The sequence below is a fragment of the Oryzias latipes genome, chromosome 13 (genome assembly GCF_002234675.1).
Source record: "Oryzias latipes chromosome 13, ASM223467v1".
Classification (NCBI taxonomy): domain Eukaryota; kingdom Metazoa; phylum Chordata; class Actinopteri; order Beloniformes; family Adrianichthyidae; genus Oryzias; species Oryzias latipes.
The window spans coordinates 22,259,799-22,278,983 of NC_019871.2; the positions used below are offsets into that span (position 1 = coordinate 22,259,799).

General features: G+C 40.4%; 1 protein-coding gene across 1 annotated transcript; it reads left to right on the forward strand.

Moving 5' to 3' along the window:
• The first annotated feature begins 1,088 nt into the window (after nucleotides 1-1,088).
• On the forward strand, nucleotides 1,089-19,061 carry LOC101172920 (cullin-3). The gene is made up of 16 exons (XM_004075757.4): nucleotides 1,089-1,355; nucleotides 3,802-3,999; nucleotides 5,603-5,716; nucleotides 5,833-5,993; nucleotides 6,234-6,348; nucleotides 6,435-6,663; nucleotides 6,938-7,083; nucleotides 9,713-9,889; nucleotides 10,240-10,410; nucleotides 11,789-11,896; nucleotides 12,688-12,812; nucleotides 13,516-13,612; nucleotides 15,918-16,052; nucleotides 16,673-16,859; nucleotides 17,955-18,100; nucleotides 18,232-19,061. Exons 1-16 carry the CDS (start codon nucleotides 1,293-1,295, stop codon nucleotides 18,361-18,363), a joined length of 2,304 nt encoding a protein of 767 aa, XP_004075805.1. The 5' UTR covers nucleotides 1,089-1,292; the 3' UTR covers nucleotides 18,364-19,061.
• Nucleotides 19,062-19,185: the final 124 nt, after the last annotated feature.

Below are 19,185 nucleotides of genomic sequence, written 5' to 3' on the forward strand. Positions count from 1 at the left end.
AAAGCCAATCAGGAAACTTTGTGCAGCCAAAACTGAGCCCTCTCCTTCAATATATCGACCCTGATAGTAAAGCATTTTTTACTGCCCGCTCATGTGTGTTGTCTGCTGTGATAGCATTTGGTCATTTTTACGTTATAGTAAAATAAGCCTACCGTACCTTAATCCAAATGGTATTTACCAATATTGATTTGATTCAATGTATTTCATTTTAACTGATTTTATGATGGTATAAATTTGATTTATAAATATAGATTTGATTAACAACTTTCCTCAGACAGATCAATCTGGTTGGATCATAGAAATAGAAATTGATTCATCAATGAATTGATTAATTGTCACAACCTTACTAGTGACTGATAAATATCCCCTCCCTGAATTGATGCCTTATCGTGAAGGAAGGGTTTGCGTGCCCAAATGTTCCCAGGAGCTGTTGGCTGGGTGGTGTTCCACCAAAAACTGGTCCTGGGAGATGGGCCAGACTAAGGGCGATTCTCATCTGGTGGCTTCTTTCTAAAGTTCTTCTTGCAGTTGTGGATGTCACCAGTCACTTCCAGGTGATTGATGTTGGGGCAGGACAAGCGATGGTGGGACTCTGGCCAACTCCACCTTTGGTAAGGCGCCTCGCAGTGGATCACTCAATCTTCTGTCTCCAATGAGTCTCCAATCTCTGGAAAAGAGCACAGAGGACACCTTACCCATGTCTTTGTGGCAGGAAAAGACTTGATGCAATTTTTTTTTTAAATACCTTTTGGATACTCTCTGCACAGAGACATCAGTAAATCAACATCAGACTGAAGTCCACCCAGAGGTTGCGGAGCGGATTGTTAAGGCATCATATGTTCCCCACAGCTTCATCAGGTCCTCAGCATCACAGGAACCTGAAATGATTGAGGCACCACCGCATGAGCTCAAAAGGGTTGCTGCCAACTTAATTGCAGTTCTTTAATAATTTATTTTTTTATCAGTGCTTACAGCTTAAGGATCCTAAATAATACATATGTGTGAAATATATAATGTATGAATAGTCTTTAATTTATTGTGCTTTGACTACGTGATTAATTTCTCGCGTGAGTTGGAGTACGATATTTCAGTGCAGTGAGATCTAAAAGCTATCCGCCATTGCTTCATGCATAGGGCTTTGCGTTTGTCTGTCAACAATAAACTTGTGGTGAGGGACGCGGGGCTACGAGGTCGACTTAAAAATCGTCGGCTGCTCCGTAAACCAGAGGTCAGCCTTGTCCCTCCCTGGAGAACACGTTCATGTGATTACAGAGCCCACGGACGAGGCAACCATGTCCAATCTCAGCAAAGGCGGCACCAAGAAGGACACTAAAATGAGGATACGGGCATTTCCTGTGAGTACGCCCCGAGATTGGCGCTCTGCCTGTGAGATCAATACTGAATCGACCACCGTGGCTTAAGGTTCTGGCCTACTAACCAGCAGATGAGCCGGCGATGTTGACAATTTATCTACTCATAAACGACATGCAACAGTTAAATTTTTAATATTACCAGACGTGCTTAGTTGAATATGCAACTACTGAACTGTTAAACCGTCTCGATAAAAAGTTTTTAGGAATTGGTATAAATGTGACTAATAACTATGCACTCTGCAGCTAGCCGAAACGGCTCGTCGGCTTAACCGATGCTAACGTAAATATAGTTGCTTTTGACAGCTGTCGCTGTGACTCCTTTTCTTTAAAAAATAAAATAAAATAAAATAAAAATGCTCGACGTTTACAGGAAAAGCTCAGCGTTGTTGATTCTGCTCCTAAATGGTCAATAAAAAAGTTTTGCTGTGAAAACGAGCCGAGGGCGATACCGGCAGCTAATGAAGCTAACGACAACCAAACCTGCTTACCCAATTCTGTTGATGTATATGGATGTGACTCAACTCCTGTATTTTTATTGCTAAAACTAGGATCAAATTTGATGAGTGCTTGACCCCGTAATTTGTAGCCTCCTAAACATGTTAAGTGTTAACCGACCTGATTCTGCCACATTAGCTTAGCTGCTTGTCGTAGCTACGACTAGCTGGATGTGAGTGTTACATATACAGCCACTGGTTATTTTTTCCTCCCCCATCTTTGTATCCTTCTGTTCTATTCATGTGGATATATATGTGATCATTTGAAGTTCAAAATAAAAATACATTTTAAAATGTATTTAACAATACGTTTACACAGTTTCCTTGCTCTACTTGTGCTTCTTAGTGTTACTGAGTCCTGACAGTTGACAAACAGCATTAGGTGTCATAGCTAGCCTGTTTTGAAGAGGGGAAAAGAGGCCTTCACTAAACCAGAAACTATATTTCTGGTTATTAGGAAGATAATTGGCATGATGAAGAAAAGAAACGCATTTAAAAAACAAGTTTTCATTAGAAGCCTAATTGTAGAATTTATCCAACTTATCCCTTTTTGTCAGTTAACCGAATTTACCTCTTGTACGGTAAAACAGTCACTGACCAAAGTATTACAAAAAGTAAAACTATTAAAAAATATTATTTTACAAGTAAGGTTAAGTCATTGAACAACATGAGAATAATGAGAAATGTTATAGTGTAGTTGAGTATTATTTGAATTTTTGTTTTTCTTTAAGTAAAAAAAAAAAGAGATGCAACTGTGGTGGAGTGACCCAGGAGGCAGAGTAATCCAGAGCTTTGGATCGGCTACAGAACAAGATCAATCTCTCCCCTGTTTACACCTTGTATGCTTCAAGTTGAATGTATTGCTGAGTCAGAACTTCCTCATAGCTAACCTAAGTGGTTTAGCGAATTCCAAAATTCTTGAAAGAATTTTACATTTATAGTTTATAAAATCTTGGTTCGAATCCCGGCTGGGACTTTCCTGTGTAGAGTTTGCATGTTCTCATGCGTGGGTTTTCTCCTGGCCCTCTGGCTTCCTCCCACCGTCAAAAAAACATGCTTCATAGGTTAATTGGTCATTCTAAAGTGTCCCCAGGTTTGCATGTGTTAGTGTGTGGGAGTGGAATAGAGATGTCCAGGCTTTACTCTCTCTTCACCCAACAGTAACCAGGACAAACTCCAGCAACACACTAACCTCTTTATATATTCTGTTTTCTTACAAGAATTTGAACAAAAATGCAGCTATCATACTTTTTTTTTCTTTAGATTGTAGCAGTTATGGATCTTGTTGTGATGAATTTTACTTGATTATTTTTAGTAAAAGAGGGATAGAAACTTTGCATATAGCCTTCATCATCTGGATAATGGGCTGGTTAATCCCTGTATCATCTGTGCTGCTGTTTCCTTTTCCTAAGGAAAATGGATTGACAGGATAAAACATCAAATCCAAAACTTGCAACTGAAGTTGTCGTAGAGTACATTTTGGCTTAGTTTTTTTTCTGAATAGATTCGATTCTGCAAAGGAAAAAAAATCCTGAAGGCTTTTCAAACATGGACGGGTTCAGCAAAGGACAGGGTTAACTTGTGATTTTGTTGCCACAGAATGATTTACCTGTTTCCTCATATTAAATTAATATAGCTGAAAATCCTTGTTTTTCTGTTTGTGGGCTCAAAATGAGCATATTTTTTTATTTGTTGAAGCAGAACTTTTTGTTTTCTATTTTTTCTTCTAATTATCATCCACACATTGTACTATTCAAGCACAAGAATAGTTACAGAATTGTAAAGTTACAGAATTGTAAATTGACTTAAGTCTGATTTCGATTATTCAGATGTCTCCTCCAATAGGGTTTTAACTATAATAGATGGGAAAGGAATACAGGTTTAGCACAAATAATAATCCACTAATTCAGGTTATTACTGGTTACTTTTTGCAGATGACAATGGATGAGAAGTATGTAAACAACATCTGGGATCTTCTAAAGAATGCTATACAGGAAATTCAGAGGAAAAACAACAGCGGCCTAAGCTTTGAGGAGCTCTACAGAAACGCATACACAATGGTGCTCCACAAACATGGAGAGAAGCTGTACACTGGCCTGCGGGAGGTGGTCACTGAACACCTTATCAACAAGGTATGTCAATTTCAGATTATATATACTCCACATTGCTACAGAGAGACATCAAATGGTGTCTTAAGTGTTTCTGTATGAATTTACAGATTCAAGGAATTGTTTTATATTACAGTGATTAATACCTCAGTAAAGATCTTAGTTAAAGACCCACTGCAATCATCTTTGATCTATTTTCAGAGCGTTCCCAGTTGTCTTTTAATTAGGATTATCCTTTTTTTTAGCCAAAATACATTTAAAAACTGTTGTTTTCTTGGACATAGTTTCTGCAGAGCAGCAGGAGTTCGTTAGAAATTTGCCTCTGAGTTGTGAACTGCACTGTTAGTGTGGCATAAGCCTGACCTCCCTTCCCATCATCCTTTTTTTCACACTGTCCCGCTACCTTCCAGCCCCTTATGACCCCAAGCTAATATTACTGGTGCAACAAAATGGTGAGCAACATTGGAGCTATCCAGCCGTAGAGATTCCAGCTCAGACGAGGAAAACAAAGACGTACATGGATCTAGTCATCTACAAGTAGATGAATCAGAATGGAGAGCAGGGAGCTTGTGGCCCGGCAATTGGTGCACCTACATCACTTCTACAGGCTTTTTTCCAACGGCAATTTTTCATCTCCACCCGAATCGCGATTTTGATAAAGAAATACTCAGAAATGCAATTTTGAGTTTAATTTTCTTTATGTATCTCCATAGTGAGAAAAATACCACAAGAATATGTTAACAACCCAAAAAAACACTTTTCATTAGTGTGTCTTTAACAGATTTGATCTGAAAATGTGTTCTACAGTTCTTAAAAATATGCTATTAGCCACTTTTCCAATTACTCCTATCAATTTAAATAAACTTGGGGTGAGAGTTGTTTCCAAATTGTCTATCGTCTTCACTGCTTGTAGATACTAAGCTCTTCCTTGATGTGTGTATAAATGTTTTTTTGGAGTTTGTGGAGCTGAGACTGAAACCTTAGCAGCTTAATACAAGCACATTTTGAACTTGAGCGATAAGATGGTCTCATATTGAATTAATACAACTTTCAAGGATGTTAATATTAGTTTGAGTAAAGTTTAAATATGTTTTTGCTGTAAATGATCTTTGTTTTTTTAATGGACTGGCTCTGTTGACAGCTTGTTGCCATTCAGAATCCAAAAACTGTTTATTTTAAAGAAAATAAGAAAATAAACAAGCTGTATCGGCTCCAGTAATGACTGATCTCCTGATATATATAAGCTGGGGGGAGTTCAATTAGGTCACTGTTTGCCTTTTACCACAGTGAAGGAGGAAACTAGTGCATTTGTTGAGTTTCACCTATGTAACAGGATGAGTGGAGGCGACCAGTCATCTCTGCTCTGAAGCCAGAGAAAGAGAAGGTCAATGTGCCCTTAAGGATCCTGCTCAATTGAAGCACTAGGTTTGTTGTGCTGAGTCACTCAGCAGTCTGACTGTAGTTAAGCCACTTTAAAACCTGACCAGTAGAAAAAATGTCTTCTTAGAAATGACCAAAAACGGTCAGAGTGAAGCCTACAAGAAGTTGATTTGTTTTTTTCTTCTTCTTGATTTGTATCTTGACAGCAAAATAACAACACGCTCTTTAATTTCTCACTTTGTCAAAGGTGCGAGAAGATGTGCTGAACTCCCTAAACAATAACTTCCTTCAAACCTTAAATCAGGCTTGGAATGACCATCAGACAGCAATGGTGATGATCAGAGACATCCTGATGTATATGGTGAGTCTATTTAACTTTAGCTGGGCTCAGATGAAACGGTTCTGCTCTGAAGCTTAAACTTTTACCAAACTGTAATTGCACATAAATACCCCCCAGTGTTTGTGTTTTCCTCACAGGATCGTGTTTATGTACAGCAAAACAACGTAGAGAACGTTTACAACCTCGGGCTGATCATCTTTAGAGATCAGGTGGTTCGCTACGGCTGCATCAGAGATCATCTCCGACAGACGCTGCTTGACATGATTGCACGAGAGAGGAAGGGGGAGGTTGTGGACAGGTAGTACAAAATCATTACGCCTTTTCCAACAGCAGTTTTTCATCTGCTCCTGATTCACAACACAAAAATACTGGAATAGCAATTTTAATCCTAATCTCTCCTTCTATATGTCCGCCATCATCAGAAAAAGACCACAAGAACACGCTAAAAACACCATTTTCATTAGAGACAGTCTTTAAAAACGTATCTTCTTCCTCTTTGTCAGTTCTCTTTCAATATGTAGTCTGTTTCTGTCCTCAGAGGGGCCATCAGAAATGCATGCCAAATGTTGATGATCCTCGGCCTTGAAGGGAGATCTGTTTACGAAGAAGATTTTGAAGCACCCTTCTTGGAAATGTCTGCAGAGTTCTTCCAGGTTTGTCCGAAAACTTTTTATTTAATTCCTCAGTTATCTTCAAAGTGATGTGAAGAACATTAATACTATTCCTTGTCTTAATGCAGATGGAGAGCCAGAAGTTCCTAGCAGAAAACAGTGCCAGTGTGTACATAAAGAAAGTAGAAGCCAGAATCAATGAGGAGATTGAGCGGGTAATGCACTGCCTGGATAAATCCACAGAGGAGCCCATCGTCAAGGTGGTGGAACGTGAACTTATTTCTAAACATATGAAGACCATCGTAGAGATGGAGAACTCGGGCCTGGTTCACATGCTCAAAAACGGCAAAACAGATGGTAAGCAGCAGCCCACCTGTTGGGTGTTATTTATTCATTCATCCCATTTCCAGCTAAAGCTTTCCATGGAAAACAATGTAGAGGAAAGTTTCAAGTGCTTTGCTAATATTTGATTTCTCATTTATCCTTTGCAAAATACAGTTAATAAGGAAATGAAATGGGCTTGAGTTTTCTATGGTCTTTGATCAGATGTGCCTCCTCGTCAGCAGATGCTCACCCAGTCTCATTTTGTAGAAATTGATTGCCTCCTTTCATTTCACACGTTTGTCCACAGATTTGGCGTGCATGTACAAGCTGTTCAGCCGGGTTCCCAACGGGCTGAAGACCATGTGTGAGTGCATGAGCGCATACCTACGAGAGCAGGGGAAGGCGCTGGTGTCAGAGGAGGGAGAAGGGAAGAACCCTGTGGACTACATCCAGGTACAAACATCTCGTTGATCAGATCACATTACCCAAGAGGTTGATCATTAGGGCTGATCTATCACATAAATGTCATAACCTGATCATTGCAAAGTGGAAATGCAGTGTGGGCTGCACAGCTGTGTAGTGGTTCCTGCTCCTGCCTCATAGTATGAAGGCCCTGGTTTAAATCCCAGCTGTGTGGAGTTTGCATGATCTCCTTGTGTGTTGGTGTATTTTTTCCAGGAAACCCAGGTTCCTCCCACAGCCAAAAATCATGGTTCTTAGGTTAATTATCTCTAAATTATCCCTCAGTGTGGAAGTGAGTGGGATTATAACCTGTTCAGGGTGTACCCTGCTTCCACCCAACAGTAGCTGGGTAAACTCCAGCGACCACATGAACCCAAAAGGAATTTCACGTGTTTCAAAATTGGCATAGATAGGAAAGATCGATAGATGGAAATGTAGTCTGAAAAGTTGTAATAAACAAAGGTAGTAGGAACTTAATATTTCCTCTCTTTTTTTTTCTCTTTTTTTTTTTAGAATCTTTTTCCAAGCATGGCCTGACATTAAATATCTTAACACGTAGCTGTAGCTCATTTCATAACTCTGTCTGAAGGCAGACAGAATTTTTTTTAGCTTTTGCTTGTTGACTCTTTGTACCCTCTGTACTGGTGCTTGCACTGGTGATAAATAAGTTTGTTGCACTGGAATCTGTTGGTAGTGGCAAAACAATCACATGTAGATGGTGTGCAAATGTCTGTCAATGAGATATTGATCATGTCTAAACCACTTTTCATTTATTTGTTATATGAAATGAAATAAATAAATCTTAAATAGTATGTTTTTGTTCTTACTGTCTGGCTTGCAAGAGATGTCCAGGTTCACTCAGTACACCCTCGCTGTTTTGGTGGGGTGTCTGAATCCAATTCCAAAATCCAGTGCCCTTGAACTTTCTCTGAAGTTTTTGCCCGAAAAGTGTGCGTAAAAGCTCACTTGATTGCACTGTGGTCTATATTTGCCAACACGTTTCAATGATTTGAACTGCGTTAAAATCTGGGGCACTGGAAAATCTGGCAATATCTTATTTATAGTTGTTTAGGGATTAAGGAAGGAATGCAGCCAAAGTCGCCAAATTCACAACATTGATCCATCGTGTTAAATTCGGTCATTGTCCCAAAAGAAAAAACAAAATATATGAAACATATATATATATATATGTTTTGGACTGTTGTCATTATCTCATTGACTGTAAAGATGTACGGCAACTACAGGCAGCTGTCTGACACAGTGCTCCTCATGAAACGGTGTTTTTTTTTTTGTTTGTTTTTTCAACACTGGGAGTCAGCGTACAATACAAAAAAACGTAGTCTGGTGCCTGTCAGTCCAAACCAAACATTCATACAACTGAAGCTGCCCCTTTTTTAGGTAGAAACAATAATAAGAAAGGTCATAGTGTTGTTAGGGATTATTTAAACCTTTTTTTTTCTTTAAGTATTAAAAAAAAGAGATGTGACTGTGGTGGAGTGACCCAGGAGGCAGAGTAATCCAGAGCTTTGAACCGCCTGCAGAACAAGATCAATCTCTCCACTGTTTACATCTTGTATGCTTCAGGCTGAATGTTGTGCTGAGTCAGAACTTCCTCATAGCTAACCTAAGTGGTTTAGCGAATAATGTGTGAGAAAATGTAACATTTATGGTTATGGTTCAAATCCCGGTTGGGACCTTCCTGTGTGTAGTTTGCAGGTTCTCCTCTTGCATGCGTGGGTTTTCTGCTGGCCCTCTGGCTTCCTCCCACAGTCCAGCATACATTACAAATGACCCTCGTGTGTTCCCTGTCAGTCTAAAGCACATATCTGTATAACTGAAGCTGCCCCTTGTTAGGTAGAAGGCCCTTGGTTTGGGTTGATTAGTTGTCATCCATATTTTTTGTTGTATTAATTCATTGCTTTTTTCGCACAAGGCTCACTTTGACATAAAATAGTAGCGTAAAGTGCCTAACAGTGTTGTAAATGGCAGTTTCATATAAAAAGATTTCTATCGTCCAGAGAAAAAGCAGGGTCTTATTGCACTCTCCTATTGATTTATGGGAATTATTAGCAAGTTCAGCAGTATAGTTGATATTAGCAAACGAAAGGCTCTAATGTGTAACTTTGTTAGGAACCACTGATTACATTTTCATGCTGGTGTTTCTGGTGTTTTCATTGGACCCGACAAAGAGCAGAGAAGTCTGCGTCTCTAATAGGCAGGTTTAAAGCCATCTTTCCAACAGGACCATCATGTAACGGATATTTCTGTTGTGATTTAAAGAGAAGGCATTTTCTTCCTGAAAGACTTTGTGTTTCTAAAGCTCCTGCAAAAATATCTTTGCTCTCTTTGTCTGGTGTGAATATAGCTTTTTTTCAGCTGCACAAAAACAAGCAAAAGATTGAGCATTTTTGGAGTTGGTGGAGTGTACGTTTTATTATGCAGCTGAAGTGACAAAATGTTCTGAGTCAGAAGCTTAGTAGCAGCCAAACGCCTCACAAAAGCTTTGTTTCCCACACAGTTCAGTTATATTTGAATTAATTTAAACCCAGTTGATACCAGATTGGACTTTAATTAGGATTGCAGCTGTTTCATTCCCGGTCTTTCTCCCTCTTTGTTGCAGGGTTTGCTGGACCTAAAGTCCCGATTTGACCGTTTTCTCCAGGAGTCCTTCAATAACGACAGACTCTTCAAACAAACAATTGCAGGAGATTTTGAGTACTTCCTTAACCTTAACTCTCGATCCCCGGAGTACCTCTCACTCTTCATCGACGACAAACTCAAGAAGGGTGTGAAAGGGGTCAGTTTGTTTTTCTACAAAAAAACATGTCTGGACAAATAATTTTCAAATTCATTTTTCTAGTATGACTATTTTTATTTTGATGTTCACACAGAGATTTTACTGTAGGTTGTTTTTTGATGAATGGAAATGTCTATGTATATTTTTTAAATCTTCATGATGTAGTTGAGATTCAGTGATGTTTTTATACATGATTTTTTTCATTCAGAAAGAGAAATCTGCCAATATGTCATTTACTACGTGACACTTTTTATGGATACTCGAGACTAGCTTCAGCATTCTGTAACATGATTAGCTGCGTCTTTCATTTACTCAAAGGTTTGATGGTGATGTTTTTTGATCTTAATCAGCTTACAGAGCAGGAGGTGGAGTCCATACTGGACAAGGCGATGGTGCTCTTCCGCTTCATGCAGGAGAAGGACGTGTTTGAAAGGTACTACAAGCAGCATCTGGCACGACGGTTGCTCACCAACAAAAGCGTCTCTGATGATTCCGAAAAAAACATGATCTCAAAGTTAAAGGTAAGCAGGAGTCTGATGTTCTGTATTTCTGTCCATGGTTACATATTTTATTGTTCCAACTACACAACAGCTTATTTATTTGTTTATTTATTTATAAATGTGTAAAGATATTCGTAGTGTGTAGCTTTTGCCTCTCGGGTACATCAGTTGAGAATGGAGAGTGTAGGTTTGTAGTCAAATCAGTGAAAAGAACCAGACTTCCTATTATTAGTGTTTGGGACCTTAAATTGGACTAGATCCTTATTTCTTTGGTGGCTGAGGATTATCATCTATGTTCAACAAGACTGTTTGCTGCTTTTGTCACAGTAAAAAAATAACGTGTTAATGCTACGGTCACAAATACAACTGCCACTGTGCAGTTTTTTTATGTTTAATCGTTGCCGTGCTCATGAACGTAGACGGAAGCCGTCAGTCAGGCGAGGAAGATGCCATTACGAAATCGATGTGTAAATGTCTTCAGATGGCGGCCGCCAATATCAAGTGCCACCAGCTGCCCGGTAGCCCCGGGCTAAATAAAAAGCAAAAATGAAGGTCCAAGCAGTTCAACTGCAGTAAGAGTCTTCATCGAATGAAGAGCGTCAATACAGGATCAAAGCCGTCTCCCAATTCATATGCAGGGCTCACAGTGGCCAGAATTGCCACCCCCCGGCCCATCTCAACAACCCTCGTCTTGTGTCCGCACTGCTACCGTACAATCTCTAATAATCAGGAGGTGGCAGTGGGACAGCAGCACGGATTCAGGGGGGTGACTGGAGGGTGTCAGTCTGAAATGGGCCCATCATCAGACGGTTTTAAGGACCTTGGAGACCGCCATATCAGTCAATTATAGCGCTGCTGCCTTCCTGTCACCCACCTGTCACTAGACTGCGACTGAGCAAACTAAAATGATCCATGGGAAGAAAATCATTGCTATTAATTGTGGTCTCTCTTCAATAGGGACAATTGAACATGAAATTTTCACAGATACAAGAAAAACCATTTGTTGTTTTTAGTTATTGAATAAACAAATAAATGTTTAAGTCTTGACATCTTGTTCTCAGACGGTGACTATTATGTTCTGATTGCAGTTTGGATATTAAGTGCACACAATGCTAATTTTTTTTTTTACCAAGCTATTATAAATTTTTAATTTTGTGTTCAAACACACTTGAATTCATAATTGCAATATTTTGCAATTATTGATGCAATTAATCAAAGAAAATCGTGAGAAATCACGATTAATCAATTTAGAAACTTTTACTCAAAACTATCTTAAGAAAGAGGAAATTAGTTTTCATATTCAAAGCAATGCTTATCTGTAAACAGTGTTACTGTTACTTTTGTTGTTTTGCCACAAAGGTTTTTTGGTTTAATGTCATCTTACTCCCCACCTCTCCAGACTGAGTGTGGCTGTCAGTTCACCTCTAAACTGGAAGGAATGTTCCGGGACATGAGCATCTCCAACACCACCATGGATGAATTTAGACAACATCTACAGACAACAGGGGTGAGGAACACGCTACATACAACACTACAGACAATACACGTGAAACTGTAGACGGTGCACGCCACACTATGGACTGTACACGCCACACTGTGGACTGTACACGCCACACTGTGGACTGTACACGCCACACTTTGGACTGTACACGCCACACTGTGGACGGTACACGCCACACTGTGGACGGTACACGCCACACTGTGGACGGTCACGCCACACTGTGGACGGTACACACCACTCTATGGACGGTACACGCCACTTTACAGATGGTACACGCCACGCTACAATACACACCACGCTACAGGCACTACCCGTTCAACTGCAGATAATACACGCCACACTGGACAATACACGGCATGCTACTGACAAGACATGTCTGCTACAGAAAAAACACGAAAAAATACAAGGTACTACACACTCATTCGGTCTTTTCTTGCTGTTTTTCTGCACTTTGTAATCGACGGCTGGTTTGACAGGACTGCTGTGTATCTGAGTTACATGGAGCAGATAATTCTCCCAACTGTGTTTCTTCTATGTGCTTCTACTTGTCAGGGTGTTTTCTGTTGGCTTTTTGCCATTGGAAGTGAAGTCTTTCAATGCATCATCTTACTGTATTTGTAACTAAAAACAAGGGGGATTATGTCTGGAACGGTCAAAACATGAAATCTGCTTTTGTTAGAAGATGCATCAAGAAGTTTGAATGGGTTTCACAAATGCACCAAGTTTGTGTCAGGGTTCTGTCGTATGTCTGTAAACCCAGAAACCTGAACTGTATGTATTGATTCGTTTTAACTCAGGTGTCTCTTGGAGGAGTTGATCTCACTGTGAGAGTCTTGACCACAGGCTACTGGCCAACACAATCAGCAACACCCAAGTGCAATATTCCCCCATCGCCACGGCATGCATTCGAAGTCTTTAGAAGGTTTGCCATTAACTTCCAATTTTATTTTTATGTTTTTAAAACAACATTGTTAATGGATAGCGGTGCCATTAGGTCAGTTTTAACTTGAAGTGTAGCGGTAATAGTTTGTTTTGTGGTTTTAAGTAACGCTGAAACCCAGCGTTCACAATGAGAGGTGGATCAGCTAAGTGGAAAATCCTAAACTGAACATTGTGCTTTATGAATGTTTGCTGATTCAATATCTCAAGTGTTTGCATTTTAAATAGGATCAGGAGATCAACATTTCCTGATTTCAACTGAGTTCTGTTGTGGTCTACAGAATTCCTACAGGTTCTTGAAAACCTTAAAAACCAGAAGTTGTGTTTTTAAGGCTTGAAAGGTTGATTACATTTTAGAGAAACTTGATTGTTGATACCAAGTATAAGAACAAATAATTTGGCATAAAGTTTGATTTTTCCTTTAATTAATGTTTTCTGCTGGTTAATTTTATCTTTCTGATGTTACAGTCCAGTTTTGGTTGTTTTCAAGCTGGTGGCATCATTGTAATGTGTAAAAAATTAGCATAAAACTGTCCACAGCTCTACGGCGGAGCTGAACATTTCTTTCCTTCTTTCAGTGTATTCTCTGAAACCAAACTGATGCCCACCTATCCTTACAGTGAACTGTCCTCCATTGACTCTCCTCTCTGAGAGATGAACCTGACATGACTCTGCTCCGCTTTCAGGTTTTACCTTGGTAAGCACAGTGGGAGACAACTCACCCTGCAGCATCACATGGGTTCAGCAGATTTAAATGCCACCTTCTATGGTCCTATCAAGAAGGTAAATGCCTCCAGAGAAGCAGAAAAACTCTTTTTAACAGAAACTGCTGCTTTATGAGTGTTTTTGTTGACTCATTTCAGCTGTTTAAGTTTTCTGTTTATAAGTAGTATTTTTTCTTAAGAATGATCAATTTCTACAGTATGTAAACGTGAGGCTAAACCAGTGTTTTTCAACCTTTTTTGAGCCACGGCACAATTTAACCTCGACATAAATCCTGCGGCACACCAGCATCCAAAAATTAAATAAAAGGATAAACTCATAGTCTGTATTGATCTACAGCCCCTCTGCAATCTCACATGCATTTTTGTGATAATTGTGGCAGAAAAAGCTGGAAGCTGCAGCTGTTTTTCTAAAAGATGTAACAAAAGTTAAGTTAGAAGATTTAAAAACTGTTTGATGTGTGTTCGTTGTGGTTTCAAGATGTTTAACAAGAAAGACTCGTGCGCTGAGATGCTGTCACTTTAACCCAATGCATCATGGGAGATGTGTGAAAACTGCCGCAAAAGGGCAGACAGACTAGCGCAGGGGTCGGGAACCTTTTTGGCCAAGAGAGCCATAAAACGCCACATATTTTTAAATGTAATTTAAAAAGAGCCATACAATAATGTAGCGTCCCTTTCCCACACTGAGGCATGGAGACTTAACCTCTTTTAAGGTTCTTTATTCTGGTTACTGTAGACCACAACAAACGCCGTAAAATTAATTCAGCAACTCCTGAATCTCTCCTGTCGACACGAGATGAGAGCGCTTCTCCCAACTTTATATTCCCCTTCTCCCGCTACAGCCCTCCCATTTCCCTTATTCGGCCCATAGCTGAACCCCATTGGTCCAAACTACCTAACAACCGCCTGAGCGACAGAACTGAGAGCCAATCAGATCTCTGCTTGATGCGTTTCATGAACTCCAGAACTTTTAACGCGGCCCAACAGCCACCCAGTTAAACTCAGACCGCAACGATATGTTTGAAACTAAATATACAAGTGAATGTGTGCATTTGATGTAATTTCAACATTTTTAAAGTACAATAAGTCTGTGGATTCTTTTTAATAACATTGTTATGCTATTGCTAATAAATGATGAGTATTTCTCGTGGTAGTTTTGCTGATGGTCTAGTCTGGTTGATACGTGGTGAGTTTCTGCTTCATGCAGGCGTTGAGACTTTAAACGTGATCTTAGGTCTGAATGTTCTGTAGATGTGAGGCAGACGCTCACATGCAGACGTGGAGACAAACACACACTCACACACTGCAGTGAGTGACGGGCAGCGGGTTTTACGTTTTTACAATCCCTGTGCGATTCACCTGCTGCCGGTCCCCACAACACCTCAGCCCCACCCTCTGCTTTCTCCCTCACACATCCCGTCCCCTCAACTGCGCGCTCTTTCTCAGAGACGGGAGCGCGCAGTTTTAGGCACGGCAATTCACAGGTTTCAGGCTGGTACAAACTCTGTGAAATTATAGATAATAGTAAACTGATCATGCTGGCGCAGATTTTTCTCTCTAAGCACCGCTACTACTGCGCGCCTCTGGCATCGCATCGCGCCCGAGAAGGACTGGACTAATGATAAAAAAAAGCATAATTAAAGATTTGTCTGCGAGCCACATGTGACCATCAAAAGAGCCATATATGGCTCGCGAGCCATAGGTTCCCGACCCCTGGACTAGCGTCTCTGAGCTTCATTGTTTTGTTCACATGTTCCACGGTCTGACACCGGATTCTGTGGAAAGCAACACCGCTAAAGATGAGCTTTAGCTGGTATTTTTGTTGGGACTGAGAGACTTTATGAGCTAAATCGTAACAAGAAAGTGAAGACAGGAACCACTCCTGATTGGTCAGACTGATGACGTGTGATTGAGCCTCCAAGAATATTTGGTGGAGAAAGGGGCGGGACTTTTCCTAAAATACCTGAAGCTACGGCTAAATCGCGGTACCGTCATTCTTATCAAAATGTCTTTATTGGAACCAAATAAACACAGAGAAAAAAGTCTTTCACGACCTTTCATATTCCTAACTACTCAGTGTTTTATCAGGGCCTGTTTGGATGAACAAAGAGCTGATATCCTGGAGATGGGAAATGTTTTTAGATCAGTTAATGAGGGCAATTTCCCACGGCACACCTGACCATCTCCTACGGCACACTGTTTGAAAAACACTGGGCTAAACCAATTATGTCCAACAATATGAGGGATTTACATCTTCTTTTAGCAACATCATTTTCTTTTCATTGATAATACTAAATAAAATAGTTGCTTGGATCTACTTTTGTGGAAACGAGTCAGAGTAAATGTGCTTTTGTTTCCAACAGGAGGACGGGTCGGAAGTTGTAGTTGGGGGAGCCCAGGTGACGGGCTCTAACACCAGAAAGCACATCCTGCAGGTGTCAACCTTTCAGATGACCATCCTCATGCTGTTCAACAACAGGGAGAAGTCCACCTTTGAGGTAAACCGCTGAAGGAGTGCCGTCAAAGTGGAAAAAGCAGCCAAACTCTGCTTTGAGACAAAACTGTAAAATATTCAAGTGTTGCATAACGACGTATCCGTTTAAAATGTTGGTACAGGAAATGAGAATGTTGTGTTCATGAACCATTTTCATCTAAATGTGTGTTTTTGTGGTTTAAAGGCTGGAATGTTTTTATTTTTGTCATAAGATGTCAATAAAAATGAGATCGGTGTTCCCTGTAAATGTCACTAAAGGCCACAGGTCATTTCATCTTAGTAGAAATGACTTTTATGTCTTTCAATCTTTGTTTTGGAATCTTTTCCCAAATGGGTTTCCATCTTCTACATCAGTGGTCTCCAACCTTTTTCAGGCCACTGACAGGTCCAACGTCAGACAAGAATTTCTCAGGCTGGCCTGTACGAGCCTAAAATACTTTGTATTTTGGTCCTATTTCACAAAAGCAAATATAAACTCTTATCTTAAAGCACAGCTGAGTGTTACTTTCTTTAATACTGTCCTGTTTTCTCAGCATTTCCTGTTTCCCATGATTCCACCTGTGTGCGGAGAACTCCTGAGGAGCGTTGTTTTCTAACAGCAGGCTTGTCCTCCTCACTTTTTAGGAGATCCAGCAGGAGACGGACATCCCAGAGAGGGAGCTGGTGCGAGCGCTGCAGTCTCTGGCCTGTGGAAAACCCACCCAGAGAGTCCTCACCAAGGAGCCCAAATCCAAGGAAATTGAAAACGGACACGTTTTTACCGTCAATGACCAGTTTACATCTAAACTTCACCGCGTAAAAATCCAGACAGGTGTGCTAAATCTTCATGGTTATGTGGGTTTTACAGGTGGACCACACAGAAGGAGTTTAAAAGATTTCGCCTCTTCTTACTTTCCATTTATGCTTTGAAATATGTTGGCTCTACACTTTATTAACCTTTTAACACCATAGCTTTAGCTTCAGTGTTGAAGTTCTTTGAATTACCCTAACTCTTACCGTAAATAACGTCATTCCAGCGGATTGGGAAGCGGAGACAAGCAGCCGATATGCAACAGTTTACAGTAAAGGTTTATGCAGTCAGCGTACATCAGCTCTCTCTGACACAAAGAAAAGCAGCTTTATGCCGTAAAGTGCTGCATGCCGGCTCAAAGCTTCAGAAGGTGTCAGAATTCTGTTGATGGTGTAAATGGTTGACGAGTTTCTGTAGTTTGAGAGCGTGTTATTTCTTCTAACCAGCAATCACACGGCTCTATACGTGACGCATGTTTACATTTCAGCTCCACGTTACCGAACAGCAAGGCAGAAATACTTTGATCTCACACGTGGGAAATTTGTTTACCGTAGCAGTAAAAGAATAGGAGACAAAAGAGAAAATAGATTAAAAAAAGAAAAAGTAACATGAATGTAAACAAATAAGGCCGTATCATTTAAAGAGCTTTTTATAAGCAGTACCAGCAAAGATGTGCAAAAATGTGCAAAAGTTATCTGCTACCGTGTGAATTATTGTACAGTGTTATTGTGTTGGGTAGGAAGGATTTCTGGTATCAGGCCGTTTTGGAGCGGAGCTGTCTGAGCCTCCTAGAGACGGAGCTCCGCTGTTTGTCCAGATGGTATTTTCACTAACTGGCCTGTAGAAGGCCTTCATTTGCTTTTGGTTTTTTTCCTTAGCCTTCAGTTTTTTTAAACTTGAAGATTAAGTTGATCTTAATCCTCAAATGTAGTGAAGAGAATCCAGAAGTTTCCCGAAATAAAACTCCCTTCAGGTCAGAATTTAAATAAACAGGGAAAAAAATGTAGGTTGTGTTTTTACCATAGGCTGGTTGGGGACCACTGCTTTAACAATCATATTTCAGTTTTTGTATTTAATCGTTTTTAATATGCATACACGTCTTCTTCCGTCCTCTAGTGGTTGCTAAACAGGGAGAGTCGGACCCGGAAAGGAAGGAGACCCGGCAGAAAGTGGACGATGACAGAAAGCATGAGATTGAAGCCGCCATTGTTCGCATCATGAAGTCCAGAAAGAAGATGCAGCACAATGTGCTTGTAGCAGAGGTCAGTTGGTTCACACATTTGCTCTGAGGTGTTACTTTCTGTTGTTGTTTTCTGCTCTTTGGTGACAGTCCTTCTTAAAGACTGGCTTTTACGCGTCATGTCCCTCATTGGTGCTTGTTCTGTCTTCTCAGGTCACACAGCAGCTGCGAGCGCGGTTTCTTCCTAGTCCTGTTGTCATCAAGAAGCGCATTGAAGGACTCATTGAGAGGGAATACTTGGCGAGAACACCAGAGGACCGCAAAGTGTACACTTACGTAGCATAACGAGTGATGAAAGCAGAGCCCGCTCTGTGGTCTGGACTGCTTCTTGTTTAAGTCGAGTCGGACTTGCTTTCGTCGTTGATTCTGGGAAACACTGGGAAGCTTCAAAAACGTCCTCCACACAAACCTGTGAAGAATAATTCTGCAAAAGATGGTGACATTTTCTAGAGTTATTAGACTTCTTCTGAGTAAAGTGAGAGGAGTGGGATGTAGTTTTGTATAAAAAAAAAAAAAAAAAAAAGATTTTTGTGGCCTTTGGAGGAAACTGGCTGAGTCTTTGGGCAGTCACTGGACTCGTGACGCCATGGAGATCTGAAAAACATCGGGACTCCCCCTCTGTTTTAAATGTGGACGTTCATGTGTTATGTTTGTATTTTGTGACACAATAATAGTTGTACAGATCGGCGCGTCTCAGCCTTTTCCTCAAAGAGGATTTTTAGACTTCAAGAGAAAGATGAGGTGTTCCCTGATACAGACCTGGTTTACAGCAGCAGCCAAACAATGTTTGTTTAACGGAACATTTAAAAGCTTCACGTCAGCTGCAAGTTTATGTCTTTAGGGGGCGACACTCGTCCTTCAGCACAGCACAGACTAAAACAGAAAAAAGTCTGACCAGGTCTGTACCAGCAGCCAAAAAAACCAACAGCTTCACAGCATGCCTTCATGAATAAATGGGTCAATCACAGATACAAGACACAACTCCATAGATGTTTGGTCTTCAATGATGCAGCATAATCAGACAAATTGATCCTTCAATATTCTGTTCCTAGCACTGCAGGTTTCATAGATTTCCCTTTTCCACTGCATTCTGAACAGGTGGAGGCA

What these genes read in the sequence shown, in the direction of transcription:
- LOC101172920 (XM_004075757.4), top strand. Translation starts at nt 1,293, where the DNA reads ATGTCCAATCTCAGCAAAGGCGGCACCAAGAAGGACACTAAAATGAGG. An exon ending in TCAAGAAGGGTGTGAAAGGG is followed by an intron (nt 9,890 to 10,239) that starts GTCAGTTTGTTT and finishes GATCTTAATCAG; the next exon opens with CTTACAGAGCAGGAGGTGGA. An exon ending in ACATGATCTCAAAGTTAAAG is followed by an intron (nt 10,411 to 11,788) that starts GTAAGCAGGAGT and finishes CCACCTCTCCAG; the next exon opens with ACTGAGTGTGGCTGTCAGTT.